This window comes from Salvia splendens, chromosome 12 (genome assembly GCF_004379255.2).
Source record: "Salvia splendens isolate huo1 chromosome 12, SspV2, whole genome shotgun sequence".
In the NCBI taxonomy this organism is placed as follows: Eukaryota; Viridiplantae; Streptophyta; class Magnoliopsida; order Lamiales; family Lamiaceae; genus Salvia; species Salvia splendens.
The window spans coordinates 12,826,965-12,845,445 of NC_056043.1; the positions used below are offsets into that span (position 1 = coordinate 12,826,965).

General features: G+C 37.4%; 2 protein-coding genes and 1 pseudogene across 2 annotated transcripts; 1 reads left to right on the plus strand and 2 right to left on the minus strand.

Annotated features, from left to right (window-relative positions):
- Positions 1 to 717: 717 nt before the first annotated feature.
- LOC121757566 (secreted RxLR effector protein 161-like) lies at positions 718 to 1,482 on the minus strand. Its single transcript, XM_042153092.1, has one exon. It carries the CDS (start codon positions 1,480 to 1,482, stop codon positions 718 to 720), a length of 765 nt encoding a protein of 254 aa, XP_042009026.1.
- A 10,602-nt stretch (positions 1,483 to 12,084) lies between these two features.
- On the plus strand, positions 12,085 to 14,608 carry LOC121759440 (2-phytyl-1,4-beta-naphthoquinone methyltransferase, chloroplastic-like). The gene is made up of 7 exons (XM_042155016.1): positions 12,085 to 12,244; positions 12,362 to 12,426; positions 12,637 to 12,727; positions 13,228 to 13,316; positions 13,431 to 13,626; positions 13,961 to 14,060; positions 14,271 to 14,608. The coding sequence occupies exons 1-7, from the start codon at positions 12,104 to 12,106 to the stop codon at positions 14,369 to 14,371; spliced, it is 783 nt and encodes a 260-aa protein (XP_042010950.1). The 5' UTR covers positions 12,085 to 12,103; the 3' UTR covers positions 14,372 to 14,608.
- Positions 14,609 to 14,759: 151 nt separating this feature from the next.
- Positions 14,760 to 18,026, minus strand: LOC121759439 (annotated as a pseudogene).
- Between the last annotated feature and the right edge of the window lie 455 nt (positions 18,027 to 18,481).

Consider the following 18,481-nt stretch of genomic DNA (forward strand, 5'->3'; position numbering starts at 1 on the left):
GAGCAACGTTGAGCACAATGGTGAGACTCTTCACAAACCACCGATTGCAACTCCAAACCACTCCACTACACCGGATCTAGCTGCTCTCAAAGCTCACAACCACAGAAACCTCTCCACAAGAAACCCTAACTTCTCTGGAACCCTAGCAACCGAAGTAGTTGCTAATCTCAAACCCACACACCGTTTATTCACACAAATATCAGTGATAAACCACAGTGGAACAACCAGAGAAACATCAGAGAAGGATAATCCAAGGGAAACTCAAGAACTCGAGAGAGAAGTTAGAGAAATCAGAGAGTAGAGAGTGAAAAGTGAGGCGGTGAGTAGAGGGAGAGAGTATATCAATCCAGTAATGGGCTAGGGAAAATGCAGCCCCAACTTACCTGATGGGCCAAACAAAATTCCAGGCCCAGCAAAAAATAATGGTCCACCAAATTAACCAGCCCAATAGTCAACATACTCCACCTTGGACATTAATTTTTGGGAAACCAATTGCACTATTAGCTAAGGTCTTTAACTCATCATAGCCTACAAGGCAGTCCCCACAGCACCAAGGAACCAAGTTCACTAGCATAGGGAAACAACCAGGTTTTGCCTACAAGGCTCCAGAGGGGCTGACACCCATTAGCCTTTAGGACTTAGTGCCATCAGCCACTAGCCACCCTTACCACAGTAGTTAAGAGGCTGAGGTCTTTAACCCCGGGACATGCAGCTATCCTAGGTCAAAATGCAAATGCTTAATGCAAAAAGAAGTTTTTCAAGTGGTAAGCATTTAGTCCCCATGTCAGCTGGGTTCTTATCAGTGTGCACTTTAAGCAAAGAAACCTCATTCTTTTCAACAATATCCCTGATGTAATGAAACCTTACATCTATATGCTTAGTTCTATCATGGAAGACAGGATTTTTACACAATTGAATTGCTGACTGAGAATCTGAAAACACAACAGGAGGAGAATTCACAAATTTGAGTTCAGAAAGTACTCCCTTTAACCATACAGCTTCCTTCATTGCTTCAGTGATAGCAATGTACTCAGATTCTGTAGTAGACAAAGTAACAATGTGTTGTAGCTGAGACTTCCAACTTATGCAAGATCTGCATAGAGTAAAGACATAGGAAGTGGTGGACTTCCTCTTATCTCTATCATTAGCATAATTGGAATCAACATAACCAGTCAGTTTCACACCATCTTCACATCTAGAATAACATAAACCATATTTGGAGGTATTTTTCAGATATCTCATCAACCACTTTAAGGCTTCCCAATGAACTGGACCAGGATTAGACATGTATCTACTCAAGCAAGACACAGCATAGGCAATATCAGGCCTAGTACTAACCATTAGGTACATAACAGATCCTATAGCATTAGCATAGGGAACCTTCTTCATGGCATTGATATCATGTCCAAATTTAGGACACAAGTCTTTACTCAACATAAAGTGTGCAGCTAATGGCACAGAGGCTGGCTTAGCATTAAGCATGTTAAATTTTTTCAGAATTTTGAGCACATAGGGTTCCTGATGCAAAACAAGCACACACACTTCCTATTTCTGAAAATATTAATTCCTAATATCTTCTTGGCATCCCCTAAGTCTTTCATATCAAAATTCTCACTCAAAGAGGTTTGCACAGCAGTTATGGATTTCAAACAATGATCCATAATCAGCATGTCATCCACATATAACAGCAAGAAAACAGGAGCAGCAGAGTCAAGGTTCTTAACATACAAGCAAGCATCAAAAGTGCTCCTAACAAAGCCTAATTTCTGCATGCAGGTGTTAAACTTTATATTCCACTGCCTAGGAGATTGTTTCAAACCATACAAAGCTTTTTTGAGCAAACAAACATGATTAGGAAACTTAGGATCAATAAAGCCTTCAGGCTGTTTCATGTAAATGGGTTTATCCAAATCACCATGCAAAAAAGCAGTTTTAACATCCATTTGCTTCAGTTCCCAATCAAAATGAGCACATAGAGTAAGCATCAGCCTTACAGTTGTAAATTTAACCACATGAGCAAATATTTCAGTATAATCTACCCCCTCTTGTTGAGTAAAACCTTTGGCCACTAATCTGGCCTTGTATCTCAGTCCCTCTACCTCACTTTTAAGCTTATAAAGCCATCTGCAGTCTACAACAGAAGCACCAAGAGGGAGAGGTACAAGTATCCAAGTATGATTAATTTTCAGAGAGTTCATTTCCTCTAACATGGCTTTATGCCATTCATTCCAGAATTTTGACTTAGTAGCATGCTTGAATGATTGAGGCTCATCTCCATCAGACTCATGGACATTAAAGGCCAAGTTTATCAAAGCAATTAACCCCACATAACCATCATATCTAACAGGTTTAGAAACATTTTGCCTTCTGGGTCTATCTCTAGCTAACACATAATCACTGAGGTTAGGAGCATCAATAGCATTTTGGACACCAGGTGGGGAATTCAAGACATTCTGGACAGGCATAACAGGAGGATCACACATAGGACCATCAGGCAAGTTAGCATCATTGTTCACATTGTCACGGATGGGTACAGTTTCAACATTATCTTGTAGACCCCCCTCATTAGGTGTTTCATTAGGAATATAGACAGGTGTGATGTTCCAGAATGGCTGCTCCACCTCACTTGGAACATCCATAGGATGCTCCACATCAGTGGGGTTATCTGTGGACTCCACCTCAGTTAGAGTGTCCTTGTCCACATTCTGAGAAGCAGGGGTTTGAGTCACATTCAAGCAAGGGAAGTCAGTTTCATTAAACACTACATCCCTACTAATGATGACTTTAAACCCTGGCTCATCTCTTAGCCACACTCTATATCCTTTCACACCCTCAGGGTATCCCAAAAACACACCTTTTCTAGATCTAGGCTCAAGTTTATCATTTCTAGTATGAACAAAAGCAGAGCATCCAAACACTCTTAGATTAGAAAGGTTAAGGGTTTTTCCAGAGAACACAAACTCAGGACATTGTCCTTGCAAAGGCACAGAAGGAGATCTATTCACAAGATAAGTAGCAGTCATTAAAGCTTCACCCCAAAACTTTTTGGACAAACCAGATTTTGCTAACATGCATCTTATTTTATCAAGCAAAGTCCTATTCATTCTTTCAGCTACTCCATTTTGCTGAGGAGTATAAGGAACAGTTTTATGTCTTTTAATGCCATGCCCAGCACATAAATCATCAAACTGATGGTTGCAAAATTCTAAACCATTATCTGTTCTGATAGCCTTAATCCTCTTACCAGTCTGATTTTCTATCAAGGTTTTCCAAGTAGTAAATTTTCCAAACACATCATATTTATGTCTCATCAGAAAACACCAAACTTTTCTTGAAAAATCATCAATGATAGATAAAAAATACACAGACCCAGAGTGGGAAGGCACAGGGGCAGGGCCCCAAACATCCATATGCAAGTATTCCAAGATATTAGAGCTAATATTTGCAGGCACTGGAGAAGGAAAGGTGACCCTGTGCTGTTTACCTAGCACACATGTGTCACAAAAAGGCAAATCACCTTGAACATCTGAGTCAGATAAGATGTCATGCTTTTTCAGAATATGCAAACCCTTTTCACTCATGTGACCTAGTCTATTATGCCACATCATCAATTTATCAGATTTGACAACATTTGCATAAGCTTTCTCACAAGTCAGAGGCACAGTAGTACAGACATAAAGACCACATTTTCTGTTAGCTTTAAACAAACACATAGAACCCTTACAGATTTTCATGCTCCCTTCCCCCTATTTACCACTCATGCCATCACTTTCAAGGGCAGTACAGGACAACAAATTGTAGCATAACTCAGGCACATATCTTACACCCTTCAAGTTCAACACATAGCCATTTTTAAATTGCAAACACACATTGCCTATACCAAGAATAACACACTTCTTGTCATCAGCCATAGACACATATGTATTAACCACAGGCTTAATATCAGAAAACAATTGCTTGAAGGGACTAACATGATAAGTGCAGCCAGAGTCACACAACCAATCATTAGAGGTAAACTGACATACAGGGGAAGTATTCATATACACCATATCATGCAACATAAAGACAGTATCATTTTCAGCATCAAGTTTTGCAAGATTGGCAATATTTTCAATCTGAAAGTTTCCACTATTGTTAGGAGACTTGTTCTTTTTAGGCTTATTACAATCTTTCTTAAAATGCCCAGGTTCCCCACAATTATAGCATTTCCTCACAAACCTAGAGTCTCTACTGTTGGACCTAGATCTGTATTTCTTTTTAGAAATAGACCTGGAACCAGAATTTCCATTTGACTCAGAACCCCCTCTGGAATTAGGTCTACCTCTAACATTAAACACCTTGTTAGTAGCAGATTTATCAGAAGCCCTTTCCCTTAATTCAATTTCCTTAGACTTAAGAGAGCTAATAATCAATTCAAGAGGAGCAGTATCTCTGCCATATTTAATAGCAGCTTTAACATCACTGTAAGAGTCAGGGATGACATTCATCAAGGCAATACTGGTATATTCATCAATAGTTTTATCCCCTGGCCTTTTAATATCTTGAACCAGCTTTTGAAACCTATCCACATTGTCATCAATATCTTTTGACAAATCAAGCTTGAATTTAAAGAGTTTTTCAAGCAAATACATCCTTGAAGACATAGAAGTTTCAGTGTACAAAGTATCAAGGTGTTTCCATATTTCAGAAGCAGATTCAATATGATTAACCTTCCTAATCACAGAGTCAGACAAATTGAGAATAATGGTGGCCTTGGCCAATTCATTCATTTCATCCAGTTTTTCTTGAGGGGTATCAGTGGGCAAAGTGCCATCAACACATTTGAAGATTTTTTGTTGAATAAGAACACACTTTAGTTTCTGTTTCCAAATCACAAAATCATTTTTACCATTGAAAGGGACCAAGTTGACAGGCTGAGCCATTTTAAAACCAAGAAAATTTTCTGGCAACACACAGAGCAAGAAAACTAACACCAACACACAACAAGCAGTCAGCCAATCACAAAAGGCAGAACACCAAGGCAACAGACAAACACAGATTCACAGATTTCACCAGATTTCACACAAAGAACCTCAAATCCTTGACTGTCACGAGCAAGGCCGGCTAAGGCTATCCCAGTTCGCAATCACTCACTTCTGGAGGGCGCAGGGGGTCACTTAGGCAGTACAATATGCTTGGTGGTCAAGCAATAGGAGATTTTCAAGCAGAGAGCACAAGAGAGAAAAAGAAAAAAAGAGAACACTCCACGGAAGCTAGAAACACTGAGAAAACACACAAGGAAAACCTAAGTCTTGCCAAGACTGTCTACCAGAAACAAAATCCCAATCCTATAGTTGGCACTAAACAGAAAACAGAAATATCCAGAAAGATTCAGCCAATTTACCAGAGCAAACCCCCACTCGAGGGAGGGTTCCACTTGCCCACCTCCTTTTAGCGACTCGGCGTGCCGGAATAGTCCCCCCGTGGCTCTGATACCACTGTAGGGATCAGACTATACGGGTTCACTATTTACCGAGACCTCTTTGGTCTTGTTTACAAGATGGCTCAGTCAGACCATCAACCAAGCAACTGAGTTCAACCTAGCTATTACAAGTTATCAAGCCGTAAGAGCTGTTGACTCAATTAGAGTCTTCTTGGTCAGAAGCTCCAAGAAACTCCAAGTAATCTCCAATGATCCTGCACACTAGGAAGCTAGTTAGACTAATATGAAAGATCCTCTCGGATCATGACAAAACATGCAGTAATCAATGAAATAACAAAGAAATCGCATAGATCAAATAGCTATGGCTCAGAAACCCGCCAATAGTACAGATCTATTCACCAAAATCACATCCAAGGGAGCAACGTTGAGCACAATGGTGAGACTCTTCACAAACCACCGATTGCAACTCCAAACCACTCCACTACACCGGATCTAGCTGCTCTCAAAGCTCACAACCACAGAAACCTCTCCACAAGAAACCCTAACTTCTCTGGAACCCTAGCAACCGAAGTAGTTGCTAATCTCAAACCCACACACCGTTTATTCACACAAATATCAGTGATAAACCACAGTTGAACAACCAGAGAAACATCAGAGAAGGATAACCCAAGGGAAACTCAAGAACTCGAGAGAGAAGTGAGAGAAATCAGAGAGTAGAGAGTGAAAAGTGAGGCGGTGAGTAGAGGGAGAGAGTATATCAATCCAGTAATGGGCTAGGGCAAATGCAGCCCCAACTTACCTGATGGGCCAAACAAAATTCCAGGACAAGCAAAAAATAATGGTCCACCAAATTAACCAGCCCAATAGTCAACACCTCCAAGCCGAATAAAGGTCTGAGGATGAGAAATCTCTTGAGTTAATGGCAATGTGCCTATTTGAGTACCTCCATACTAAGCGCTATATGTATCTATAAGAATGCAGGTGAAGCAACGAAGTGGTTGAGTGGTGCCGTTGGGAGAAGACGTTGATCTAGTCATAATAAACTCTTAGAGGTTTATGTCTGATAGAAATCCATGAGTTTCATACTAAAACCAATTTGTAATAGGAGGAGGGGCCCATGAGACTTATATACTAGTTTCAGTTTTCTCTTGACACCGATGTGAGACAGTTATATGTTATATTTTTAGTTTCAATTGCCAACAATGTCTTCACGTATGGTACCGTGTTCATTGGTTTCGTTGTGCTTTTAAAACAAGATTTAATTCTATCTTTGTTTAAAGACTATGATGATATCATATTGTATGACCATATTTTCTACTTGAGTTTCACAATCGAATATGTCTTATCCAAAGTAAAACCATTTGACTTATCACAAACGTGGTTTCGATTCTTAATTCTATTTCCTCTTTTCTTTCCCCTCTTGAAATCTCACCCCTAGTTGCGGTCTCCTGAGCTTTTTCATCTCTAGTAAAGTGCGATCATGACAAGATATGGTGAAGGTGTTGTCACGTGTCAAAAAGCAGTCATGCGAAAGAGGGTAATAGACGACGGCACGATAGGTGGTGGTGGGTGAGAGAGGGTGAAAGAGGGGAAGTGAGGAAACGAAAAATCCTATAATTAGAAATTAAACAAGTCAGGTGATTTGAGATTGAACCAGTCATTTTTTAGGTTCGCGGCAGACAAAAATGCCTACTGGTTTTAATTCTGGTCCATAGTAGCTTAAATGTAAACCTTATTAACTTAATTAGACCAGACAATATAGTATTTTGTGTTCGGTTCGAGTTTTAAACGTTAATTCAAATTGTAATGGAAAGTTGGTTGAAAAAGTAAGTGGCATGTGGGTCCTACTTTTATATATTAGTTTAATAATAAAATGTGAGTGAGAATGAGTTAGTGGAATGTGAAGTCCACTACCAAAATTGGTAGAAATGAAAGGTGATAAATTTTTAGGGACATACGAAAATGGAAATAAGTGACAAATTTTCAGGGATGAATGAAGTAATTATGTATGATAATACTATATAATTTGGATTCGAATAAAAATATCATACTCTCTCCGTCTCATAAGAATATGCATTCTTTCCTTTTTAGTCTGTATCATAAGAATATGCACTTTCTAGTTTTGGAAACTCTTTTCTTTCTATTGAGATGAGACTCATTCCCCACTAACAATACTTAAATTACTTTTTCTCTTACTTTATCAATTTTGCATTGAAACTCATATCGAACTCAAAGTTCATATTCTTTGGGGACTAAGGGAGTATCTGTGTTTTTAAGTATGTAGGTGATTAGCAACCTATGAGCATGGGTTAGTCAAAGCATCTCCAATGGCGGCGAGCGAACAGGCTAGCCGATTCCCGGCGCTAGCCGGTCTGCTCGCCGAACCATTGAACCAGCGAGCGCCATTTCGGCGAAAAAATCGACGACCCGATGCCGATTTTCGGGCGCTGGCCGATCTGCTTGCCGGTCGGCTGGCCGCCATTGCAGGCTCCCGATCGCTCGCCCATCGGCCAGCTCAATTTTTTTAATTTTTTTTCAAAACACTATATATACGCGATTTGCACGTCATTTTCATTTGCACCACTTGTTTTAACGAGTTTTCTCTCCATCTTAATTTTTGTACAAGAGCAACAACGTGAAATGAGTAACGCGGGTTGTAGTAGTGGTGGTAGTGGTGGTGATTCTGAGGAGTACGAACGACAAATGAACGAAGAGTTGGAGGCCTATACGTCCCGCGAGATAAACCGATGAAGTCGGCCGCCTCAAGGCACATGCCGACATGCGCCAAGTGGATGCTCATATTCGACTCCAAAAGGATTTAATTGAAGAGTTGTGGGCGCGGAGGACTGCACGTCGTTAGATTTTTTTTAATTAATGTACTTTTTTTAATTTAAATATTATTATTGAATTTTTCCGTATCTGTGTCGTAAATTTAATTTCGTATTTTATGTGATTGTTAATTATTTGTTTTTTATAATTTTGTTTATTGTGGCTAGCCTATTGCTTGTCCAGTTGCTTGTCCTGATGATGTGGCAGGAGGAATTTTTAATGCTGATGATGTGGCAGAAGGAGTTTGTGGCTAGCCTATGGCTGACCTATTACCATTGGAGATGCTCTTATCGATTTACTTCGAATAGACTAGTCCATAGAGTTCTTTTGACATTTTCATATACTAGTATTCAAAGAACTCCTAATAAAAAAAAAAAAAGTCTACTATACACTAAAGCCTATACAACGTTGGTGCCTTGGTGGTAGGCAATGAAAGTATAAAATTGCAAGTCTACTATGTGAAATGAAGGATTTGTTTTAGATGTAGGATTAAGTTGCAATTTACTACTACTAACTTCGCACAGTTTTAGCATGCCGAACTCTAAAATCAGGCTACGATAATTGACTTCTCTATTACAAATAGATTAAGTAGAAGCACATATCAATAAATAGATACATGAAAATATAACGTAAATTAGACTAGTCATACAATAGTGTGTTGGTGTGATTTTAAGTTTTATTTAGATACATGAACCAAATGATATTTTGATCATACAATAGTCACTAGACCAACTAGATTGTCCCTTATAAATAATAACTACGCAATTAATCCACAAATAAACTCTAGATGATGCCATCGAGGTGGGATAAAATAAATAAAGGAACTATCAAAGCATATCGAGTTAGACTAAAAAAATACGTTGTACAGTGCAATAACAAAACAAAAATGCAAATAAGAATTTTATTGATCTAACTAAATCATAATGGACACTCAAGATTTCACAATCCAATAAGTACATAAGACAAAATCACTATTATGAATCGATATAGAACAAAAATGAGATATTTCAGCGCCCCGACACGTGTACATTAAAATGAACATCAAATTTCCACATGCTCAACAAAGAGACAGATAAAGAAATCCATATCGATTTGTGCTTACTCTGATAATATATAGAAATGAGCCACTCACCTACTTAAAATGCCTTAAGCATAATCATCACAAAGTCGAAGTGGGCCTTAAAAATAGTCGAAGTCGGAAGGCACATCGGACTTCAGCACATGCAGGCAAAAAGATCCATATCGATTTGGGTCCTGCTCTGATAACATGTAGAAATTGGTCATTTACCCCTTTTCAAAGGCCTCACAAAGAGAGATGGTTGGTATCCAATACTATTCAAATTATACATGATCATTACAAAGTCAATATGAAATAAGATTATGACACATTCATATTCTTATCTCATATTGATTTCGTGATATCATGTCACAACTTGAACAAATTCATCCATCAGCGCAAGCAGCTGATGCTCTAGCCTTCCTTCGTCGAGACTCGAATCTAGCCAAGGACAAAGTTCTACACATTATGCTTCATCCACACGGCAATTTATGTTATTAATATTTTCCATTTTTTCAAATACATAACTTTTAATATTAACTTACACATACTTCATTTTTTTATTTAACTCACGCTTTGCAATAAAAAAATTTCCTTATTTATTACTACTTCCCATTAAAATGAAAATAACATCATTTTTATATTTTTTTTTCTTGTACTTCATAATTTCTTTACTTAACTTATAAAATAACACCAAATATAATCTACCAAAAAACAAATGATTTACATGTAGTGGGATACCATCCCTTGTTATACATTACTCATTATTCATCTATATATATCGTAACATACTACCACCAATGCCACAACTACTAGCAAATATCGAAAACTACTCTACCTTTGTAAACTAGTGTAACAACCGTGCTATGCAATAAAATAATATAAATAAATATGTCTACAACCATTTAACCTTGTAAACAATAATATAATAACAAATGAAGTAAATTCGCAAATAATATATGATCAATTATTGAAAGTTTAGAATTATTATAAAACATTTATATATATGTAAAAGTGAGTTTATAAATATAATGAGAAAAAATTCTTAAATCATAAACAGACGGTACTCTCACTATTACAATCGAAGAAAAAAAAACAATTAGTGGAGTGAAAATTACAATGAAAATAATAAATTAAACCAAACTATAAGTCGACTTGAGGAAAGCTTTCTTTCCGCAAGACAAATTATGATGCGGCTAGTGTTCTCGAATTGACGTATTGTCCACATAAATAAAACTACTTTCTCATAGCACGTAGAAGCATATCAAACCCGCTAGACATCAATGAAGTTGATGGAGCTCCGAGAATCGAGCAATATAACTCTCCTAAAACACACTCTAAAATATAGAGAGCTTGAGAGAAAATTGAGAATGCTTTTGTTGGTGTGTAATTCATTTACAACTTCCTGCCTTTTTATAACAACAAAAATAAGAATGTGGGAGGTTCCCATGATCTCCTTCCACAACTCACGCCATTATTCCCACCCAATAGACTTCTTTAAAAAAAATTCTTAATTTTTTCGCACGCTTTGTTAGATTAGATAATTTAGTATGGAAACATATGCATGATTATAATGTAATGTTAGTAATGGATCATAGTATCGAAACATTTCCAATCATAAATCAAACACAACAATATTCAAAAAAATACATAAAAGGAAATTAAACACCACATAATATTAAATTAATTGAAACCATCATTTTCCAACAATACTACTAAATAGATTGATTTTTTCTTACAGTGTAGCATGTACGTAACTTGTTTTATATAAATAAAACCTTTTCATTTTTCTAATTATTACACAAATGCATAAAAACCTTTTCATTTCTCTAATTACTACGCGTGAGTTGTGTGGAATGAGATCATGAGAACTTTTTCATTTCTCTAATTACTACACAAATAAATAAAAATCTTTTCATTTTCCTAATTTTATAAAAAAATTCATAATATCAATCTTATTATTTTCCCCAAAACTCCCCTTTTATATATGTATAGATAGATAGATTAGACCCTCCAGAATCAATGCACTGTACACATATGCCATTAAATTATTTATGTTTTAAAGTTATTCTTTTAGTTATATTACCATAATTCTTATATTCCTCAATTCATAATGACAACTAGGGCTGGCAATTTTTGGTACGACACGATAACACTACACGAACTCGCACGAAATTAATGGGTATGTGTCAAAACTTATTGGGTTCGTGTCCTTATCGTGTCGACACGATAACGACACGAAAATTTCGTGTCGTGTTCGTGTCGTGTTCATGTTACACGCTAAGAAATAATATTAATATATTATTAATATTATTTTATTTATTTTAAAATTTTAAAATTAAAAATTAAAATTTAATATTAGAAATAATATTATTATTATAGTGTCGTTAATGTGTCGCGTCGTATATGTGTTGTTATCGTGTCGTGTTGACCCGAATTGGTTCGTGTCGTTAATGGGTTCGTGTCGTGTTCGTGTCTGAGAGTAGCGAGTCGTGTTCCTGTTTGGAGTTTTCTTAATGTGTCGTGTTCGTGTTTGTTGTAATCATGTCGTGTCGTTATCGTGTCAACACGATAACGATACAACACGCACGATTTGCCACCCCTAATTGACAACCCACTCAACTTGGAAAGCAATACTAGCACAGAGATAAAATAATTCAATTCAGTCTAATAATGCAAATATTTAAAACCCTAGGGGCTAGTTTGAAATAGAGGCCATTACAATTAACTAACCCGCAACTGATCTCGTATAAAACGCCAATCAAATTGAAGCGATTTTCGGAAAAAAGGTGAAAATGGCTACTACACTTCAATTTGCTCTTCCCTCCATCGCTGGGCGCCGGCGTCGGCCGGATTCACGCTCCATTATCAGACCGGTCAGGTGCGCAGCTGACCGGCAGGCGCTTTTTAACCGCATTGCACCTGTTTATGATAACGTGAGCGCCTCCATTTTGCTAGGCTTTATTTTGGTTTAATTTCGCAATTTAGCTCGAGTTACTGATATTATGCTTTATCTCAAATTGAACATTGGTTTATGAGGGTTTCGTTTGCAGTTGAATGACTTGTTTAGTTTAGGAAGGCATAGAGTGTGGAAGCGGATGACTGTTTCCTGGAGCGGGTATATTTTCTGCTTCCCTCTCTCTCTCTCTCTAATTTTGAATTTTGTGTATATTTGTGAAGGCTATAGATATGGATAATTGATGAATGCATGTTTACAATATGTTAATAATTAACTGCAATTTGATGCAATTAGAAAATATTAAGTTTGAATTTGTTTGGTTTGAGTTTGAATGTTATAAAAAGCAAGGTTTTATATATGTGAAAACAGAGTGAAAGAAGGAGATACTGTGTTGGATGTTTGTTGTGGAAGTGGAGATTTGGCTTTTCTGTTGTCTGAGAAAGTTGGAATCAGTGGCAAGGTTTGCTTTCCTCCCCATCTTCTCCACCTTCTTTATGTTTACAACTACTTTTTTTTTCCATCTAATGATCTAATCCTTAGGTATATTTAGCTGTTGTTTCTTATTTTCCGAAACGAACTGTCTGTTTGTCAGCTGAGATTTTAAGGTGTAATTGCTATGAAATTTGATCAGACTGACTCATGCTTGACCAAAAAAGCACTACGTCTAGAGTTGGTTGAGTTTTGGCAGGCTATGAAGGGTTTGATTTGATGATCTATCAATATGTAATCTGGTGAACTGTTTTGAGATGTCATCGACATGTAAATATTGTTTATATCGATGAGGTCTTTAAATACTGTTTTGAGATGTCATCGACATGTAAATATTGTTTATATCGATGAGGTCTTTAAATACTGTTTTGAGCTCGTGCTAGGGACATCTTGTGACTCATTTTGGGATCCATGTATAGTTTATGCAATTTATAAGCATCTTAAATTCACTTTCACTGTTGATACTGCTAGGTGATTGCTCTCGATTTCTCAAGGGAGCAGTTACAAATTGCTGCAAGTCGCCAGAGTGAACGATCAAAGGCCTGTTACAAGAACATCGAGTAAGCATATCCTATCTCACAGCTTAAATTTGAAGATGGAAAATATGACCAAAGTGTGCCTTGAAGCTTTATGTCTTTACTTGAACCCCCTTCATGAAACTTGATTCATCCTAGGTGGATTGAAGGAGACGCAGTCAATTTACCCTTCTCGAAATCCTCGTTTGATGCCGCAACAATTGGCTATGGCTTACGAAATATTGTAGATAGGAGAAAAGCTATGGAGGAGATGTATAAAGTTCTGAAACCTGGATCAAAAGTATCAATTCTTGACTTCAACAAAAGCACTAGCTCATTAAACTCTTCGATTCAGGTGTGTATTTACTAAACGAATCTTTTAGTCCAATATTTTTCGTTCTTTCTAATATCATAAGTCTATGTCTATTTTTTATTTCTGAATTGAAGAGTTTAATGAAGAAATAACTAAAGAACAACTCCTAAATAAAAGTAAATCTTGGCAGAACTGCATCAATTTCTCCAAGCATCTATCTCCAACAATAAAGCTAGCAAATTATGTCTCTTGCACGTACACCTAGCTCTGGTTCTCTTAAACAACCATTTAAACTAAGTTAGAGTTGTGTGCATGTGTGTGTAATTGAATTTCATTAAACATCTTTAGGCCATGCCCATATCTTACTTTTTTTCAGGATTGGATGATTGACTACATAGTGGTTCCTATTGCAAGTGGCTATGGCCTAGCCAACGAGTACCATTACTTGAAGAACTCAATCAAGGAATATCTGACGGGTATATTTCCTGTATTTCGTATGTCTACTTACACTATTTAAATTGGATTGAGGAATCTGAAGCAGAAATTGTGATGTTTGGAAAAATCTACTTCAGTGAGCACAGCATCACAACGCATAGCCATGAAAAACAAATAGCATTATTAGTTTATCCACTGTTATGAGGAAGATCAAACATGATTCATTAACTATTGATTGTGTTCTGATGCAGGAAACGAGTTGGAGATGCTAGCTGGAGAAGTGGGCTTTTCTGAGGCCAAGTTCTATGAGATTGGTGCAGGGTTCATGGGGAATTTGGTGGCGACCCGTTAGGAAGGTTCCATTGCCTGTCTGATCTTCTCAAACTGAATCACGTATTTTACCTGTTGTTTTTATAGTTGAGTGATGCTGTAGATAGGTTAAAATATGATATAGTATATTCATACATCAGCCTCCCCACAAGCACAACATCCTTGGGAATTTTGTGCCTATGCATAAGTTAGTGCTTAATCTATACTAAAATCTGTTTGTATCACTACATTGCTGAATGAAAATGTCAAAATTTATATACGGCTACATGAACCATGGATGATTTATTTTACACCAATTACACATAATGAGGGTGTGTATTTTCAAGAATAAAATTCTACAGCAGCTAATGTTATTCAATAGTTTCTTAGAATTAACAGTTAATAATTACATACAAGTATAAATGTTAGGATTTGAGACCAACAGATGTAGTTAAATCCAATATTTTAACAATACTGTTACATCCACTAAGAAGCAATATTGTTAGAAAAAAGTGGCTATATAATTTCTGCTAATCAGGCAAGCAAACACCTGCATTATACTTGCTTTCCCAGCCCAGCTACACTAGAGAAAGAAAGCAGGCAAAAAGAAAGAAAGAAAAATAAGAGATAAAAAAATATATCAAATCTCTACCAATTCTCTTCTTTCATATGCTATTGACTTAGTTGATTTGGCATTGTTGGCTTCTTCCTGAATGCGTGCTTCCTGCATCGTTCAAAAATGCTGTCGTACATCAAATCAAACTGAAGCCCGGCCCTCTCCCGGTTAATAATGAAGAGGATGTGATCACCTTCCACAATCTTGTAATACCTGCAGACCACGCCTCATACATGTCTTAATTGAAACAAGAAGTAATGCAACTAGGAAAGGTAGTAGTGTGCAAGATATATAATACTCCATCCATCCCAATATGATTCTTGAATTTTTATACTTGGATGAATTTCTCTAAGATGATGAATGAAAATAACTAGAAATGGGCTTTAGGCATGTCAAATGAGAATGCAGGAGAAGCTAAGATGCGTTTATTCAAGAATAATCACATCTGCAGCAGCCAGAAAGGCATGCGTTTTGTAGATGAGACGAGGGGAAAGAGGCACGAACCATATGCCTGGTTGTAAAGGCTGGCATTCTGAATCTTTTACCACATGGTGATTAGGATGCTCAACTGGGAGACGAGGGTGTGTCATGGATATGGTGTTGAGCGCTCCATCATTGTCCCACCACTCTTCGTCTCTGTAAGAAAAATTCGCTGCATTAGGGCCATAATTGTGTGAATCTTGATACTGCAATGACATGAAATGAGAGTGGACGAACAAGATCAGCTCAACACTCACCGGTAGCCCTTGTAAGGAGGGGGGACGTCAGGAGGGTGACGCCACACACACATCTGCAAAACTCGGATAAATAGTAGAGGGTGTATTCTAAGAAGGCCAGATGGGACTGTGATGCCCATGACTTTCCTCGTCTGTTTGGTGGCGTAGCTGAAGTAGTATGTGTCAGGGAACGTCTGCATATTGCTGTTCAATCTGATCGACCCTTGGATTGTGAGATCGGGAAGAATCCAGTCCCCGGATGCAAAAGGGCCGGTCTTGCCCATGAGGCAATTTACAAGACCCCAAATGCCTATCTGCTTCCAAGACATGTTGTAATGATCAAACCCAAAATTATAGTAGTTCTTCAGCCATGGGATGTCAAACCAGTCGTAGAGAATCACTCCTATCCGGCACAGCTGCAGCAGGCAGACGGGCTTCAGTGACTTCCCGTCTTCTGGCCTAAAAACAATCAACGTTTATGAGAAATCAGGAACTGCTTGGCCAGTCCTTCTATTCATCAAAGTGCTATTGCCCAAAAATCAGACCAAGAATTGGATTCAATGTTTACACATCCTCTACTTCATACACCCTTATGCAATCAACAACTCAACAATGCTTCCAAGTTGTAGAAATTGACAAAATCTATCTCATTGCTATTTTACTCAAAGCCAACATAGTGCATAAAGAGATGATAACTAATGTATGTGTGCAATATTTCAACAACGATGAGAAATTACTGAATTCCATCCATATAGGCTCTCGTTGTGCCATTGAATGCTCCAGACAAGGACGTTATGCTCAGCACCCAGTTTGGAGAAGTGTTTTCATATCCCTTAAATGCCTGAAATTGAACTAAAACTTATCAAAAATCCAAATTCGAGATTGTTTTAGTATTCAACTGGCAACAAATTCATCGAACACTGTACCTTATCAGCAAGCATTTGCTGCAAGACTCGAACAACTTGCCCACCGGCCGAATGTCCCACAAAGTGAATGGGATGATCCTCATCCTATTCAGGGTAATGCCCTACACATCACAAATTGCAAGTAGAAACATCAAACAAGAGATCAAAGACGATGACGCATTCTTCTTTCACAGATCAAATATGAGATCAAAGTTTTCACCTTTCTCATAAACTATACCAAACTGAGTGTGCCCACAAGCCTTGCTATGTTCCTCACCATAATCAACTTGCCCTCCTTTAAGGTAATAGAACAATTCTCTAGCCCTATACCCGACAGTCAATCATTCGCAGAAATTAACAATCAATCAAACCAACAGATATAAGTGAAAAAAGGGGAAATTTTAAAAATAATTTTGAGACAAAACCAACCTGTCATATATGCTAGTTAATGAGCCTAAATCAGGTACAAGAACCCTCTCATCTTTCTTCTCAGCTCCAGCAAAATAAGACAAGCCTCCTAGTTTCTGTTAAAACAGTTACAAAGATTCAATCTTGAAATACTTTACAAAAAACTTCAAGAAAATGGAAACCCCAATCAGCAGCATACACACATACCCCTTTCCCAAAGCCAAAGATGCCATGAACTAGCACAATTGGGGGCAAATCATCTGAAGAAGTGGTGGATTTCTGCTTTTCAACCTCATCATTTTGCAAGCCACTAGCCAAATTAGGCTTGAAAAACAAATCATTTATTGTTTGAGACATATCGCCAGCCACAGCCGTGCTAAAAATGTAGAATCCAAACAACAAATGCACCAAGGAGCTCACAAACAGCTCCAACAATTGGAGACTTGACACCCACCACCTAAACATCCTATCTCCCTCGATCAAAAGAGATTTATGTGTGTGCGAATGGACACACAGATAAGTAAAAGCAATGTCTTTGAGCCTTCTACAAGAATAAATTCAAGAGAAGGCTCTCCAACATCAAAAAAATCAAATCTTCAATCAAGAAAAGGCCCTCTCAAGAATCAAGAAATGGACGAGAAAGAGGTGAGAGTAATTTGTTGAGGGACCCTTCCTGTTAAAAGAATGTGGAGTTTCATATTTAAGGCATGCAGAAAAAAATGTTTCTTTACTTCCATTTTTTGAGACTTTTCAAATTTGAGCTCCCAAATTTTCTCATAACCTACCTTTCACCCATTTTCTTGAATCGTCAAAGCTACTTCATCCACGTGCCCTTATTTTATCGGGTGCCAGAGACATTTCCCCAATTGAGCTGACCCCACATAAATTGGAACAAGACAAGATTGTTCCAGAATCCAGACGATTTGAAATTCTGAGAGGAAAGAAGAATATTGAGGTTTTAGGGTGCCACGTCAGCGGGAAAAGGGTTGTTTACATTTGCTAAACAAGGAATTAATGTGTGATTTATGGTTTTTAATTAAGTGGGAGTAGAGTAACAAGATTTTAAAGTATCGTTTGAATCACTGGAATGTGCTGGTTGAGAGCTGGAAGGTTCCTTTTCTGTGTCAAACCAACTCCGCCAACTGGCCTTATCCATAAATCAAATGATTTCATCATTCATTGCCATGTGGTTGATTTTTGTTTGATTGGTTCATAAATTTCGAGTTTTTTTTTATTTTGGTTACAATGATTTAAAAATTTTGGAATTTTGTTGGAGGTGTTTCCGTGATATAGTAATAATAGTAGTACACCGAAATATAATATTATGAAAAATAGTCTTTATTTTTCTATTTTGGATAGTACACCATTTTTACTATAGTATTCCCTTTGTCTAAGTGGTTGATTTCGTTTTTTTATTATCCTACTAAAAATAATTGATTTTCATTTTTAGCTAAAAAAATATTGTATCGATATATTTTTTATTATCCTACTAAAAATCGTGTCATCCA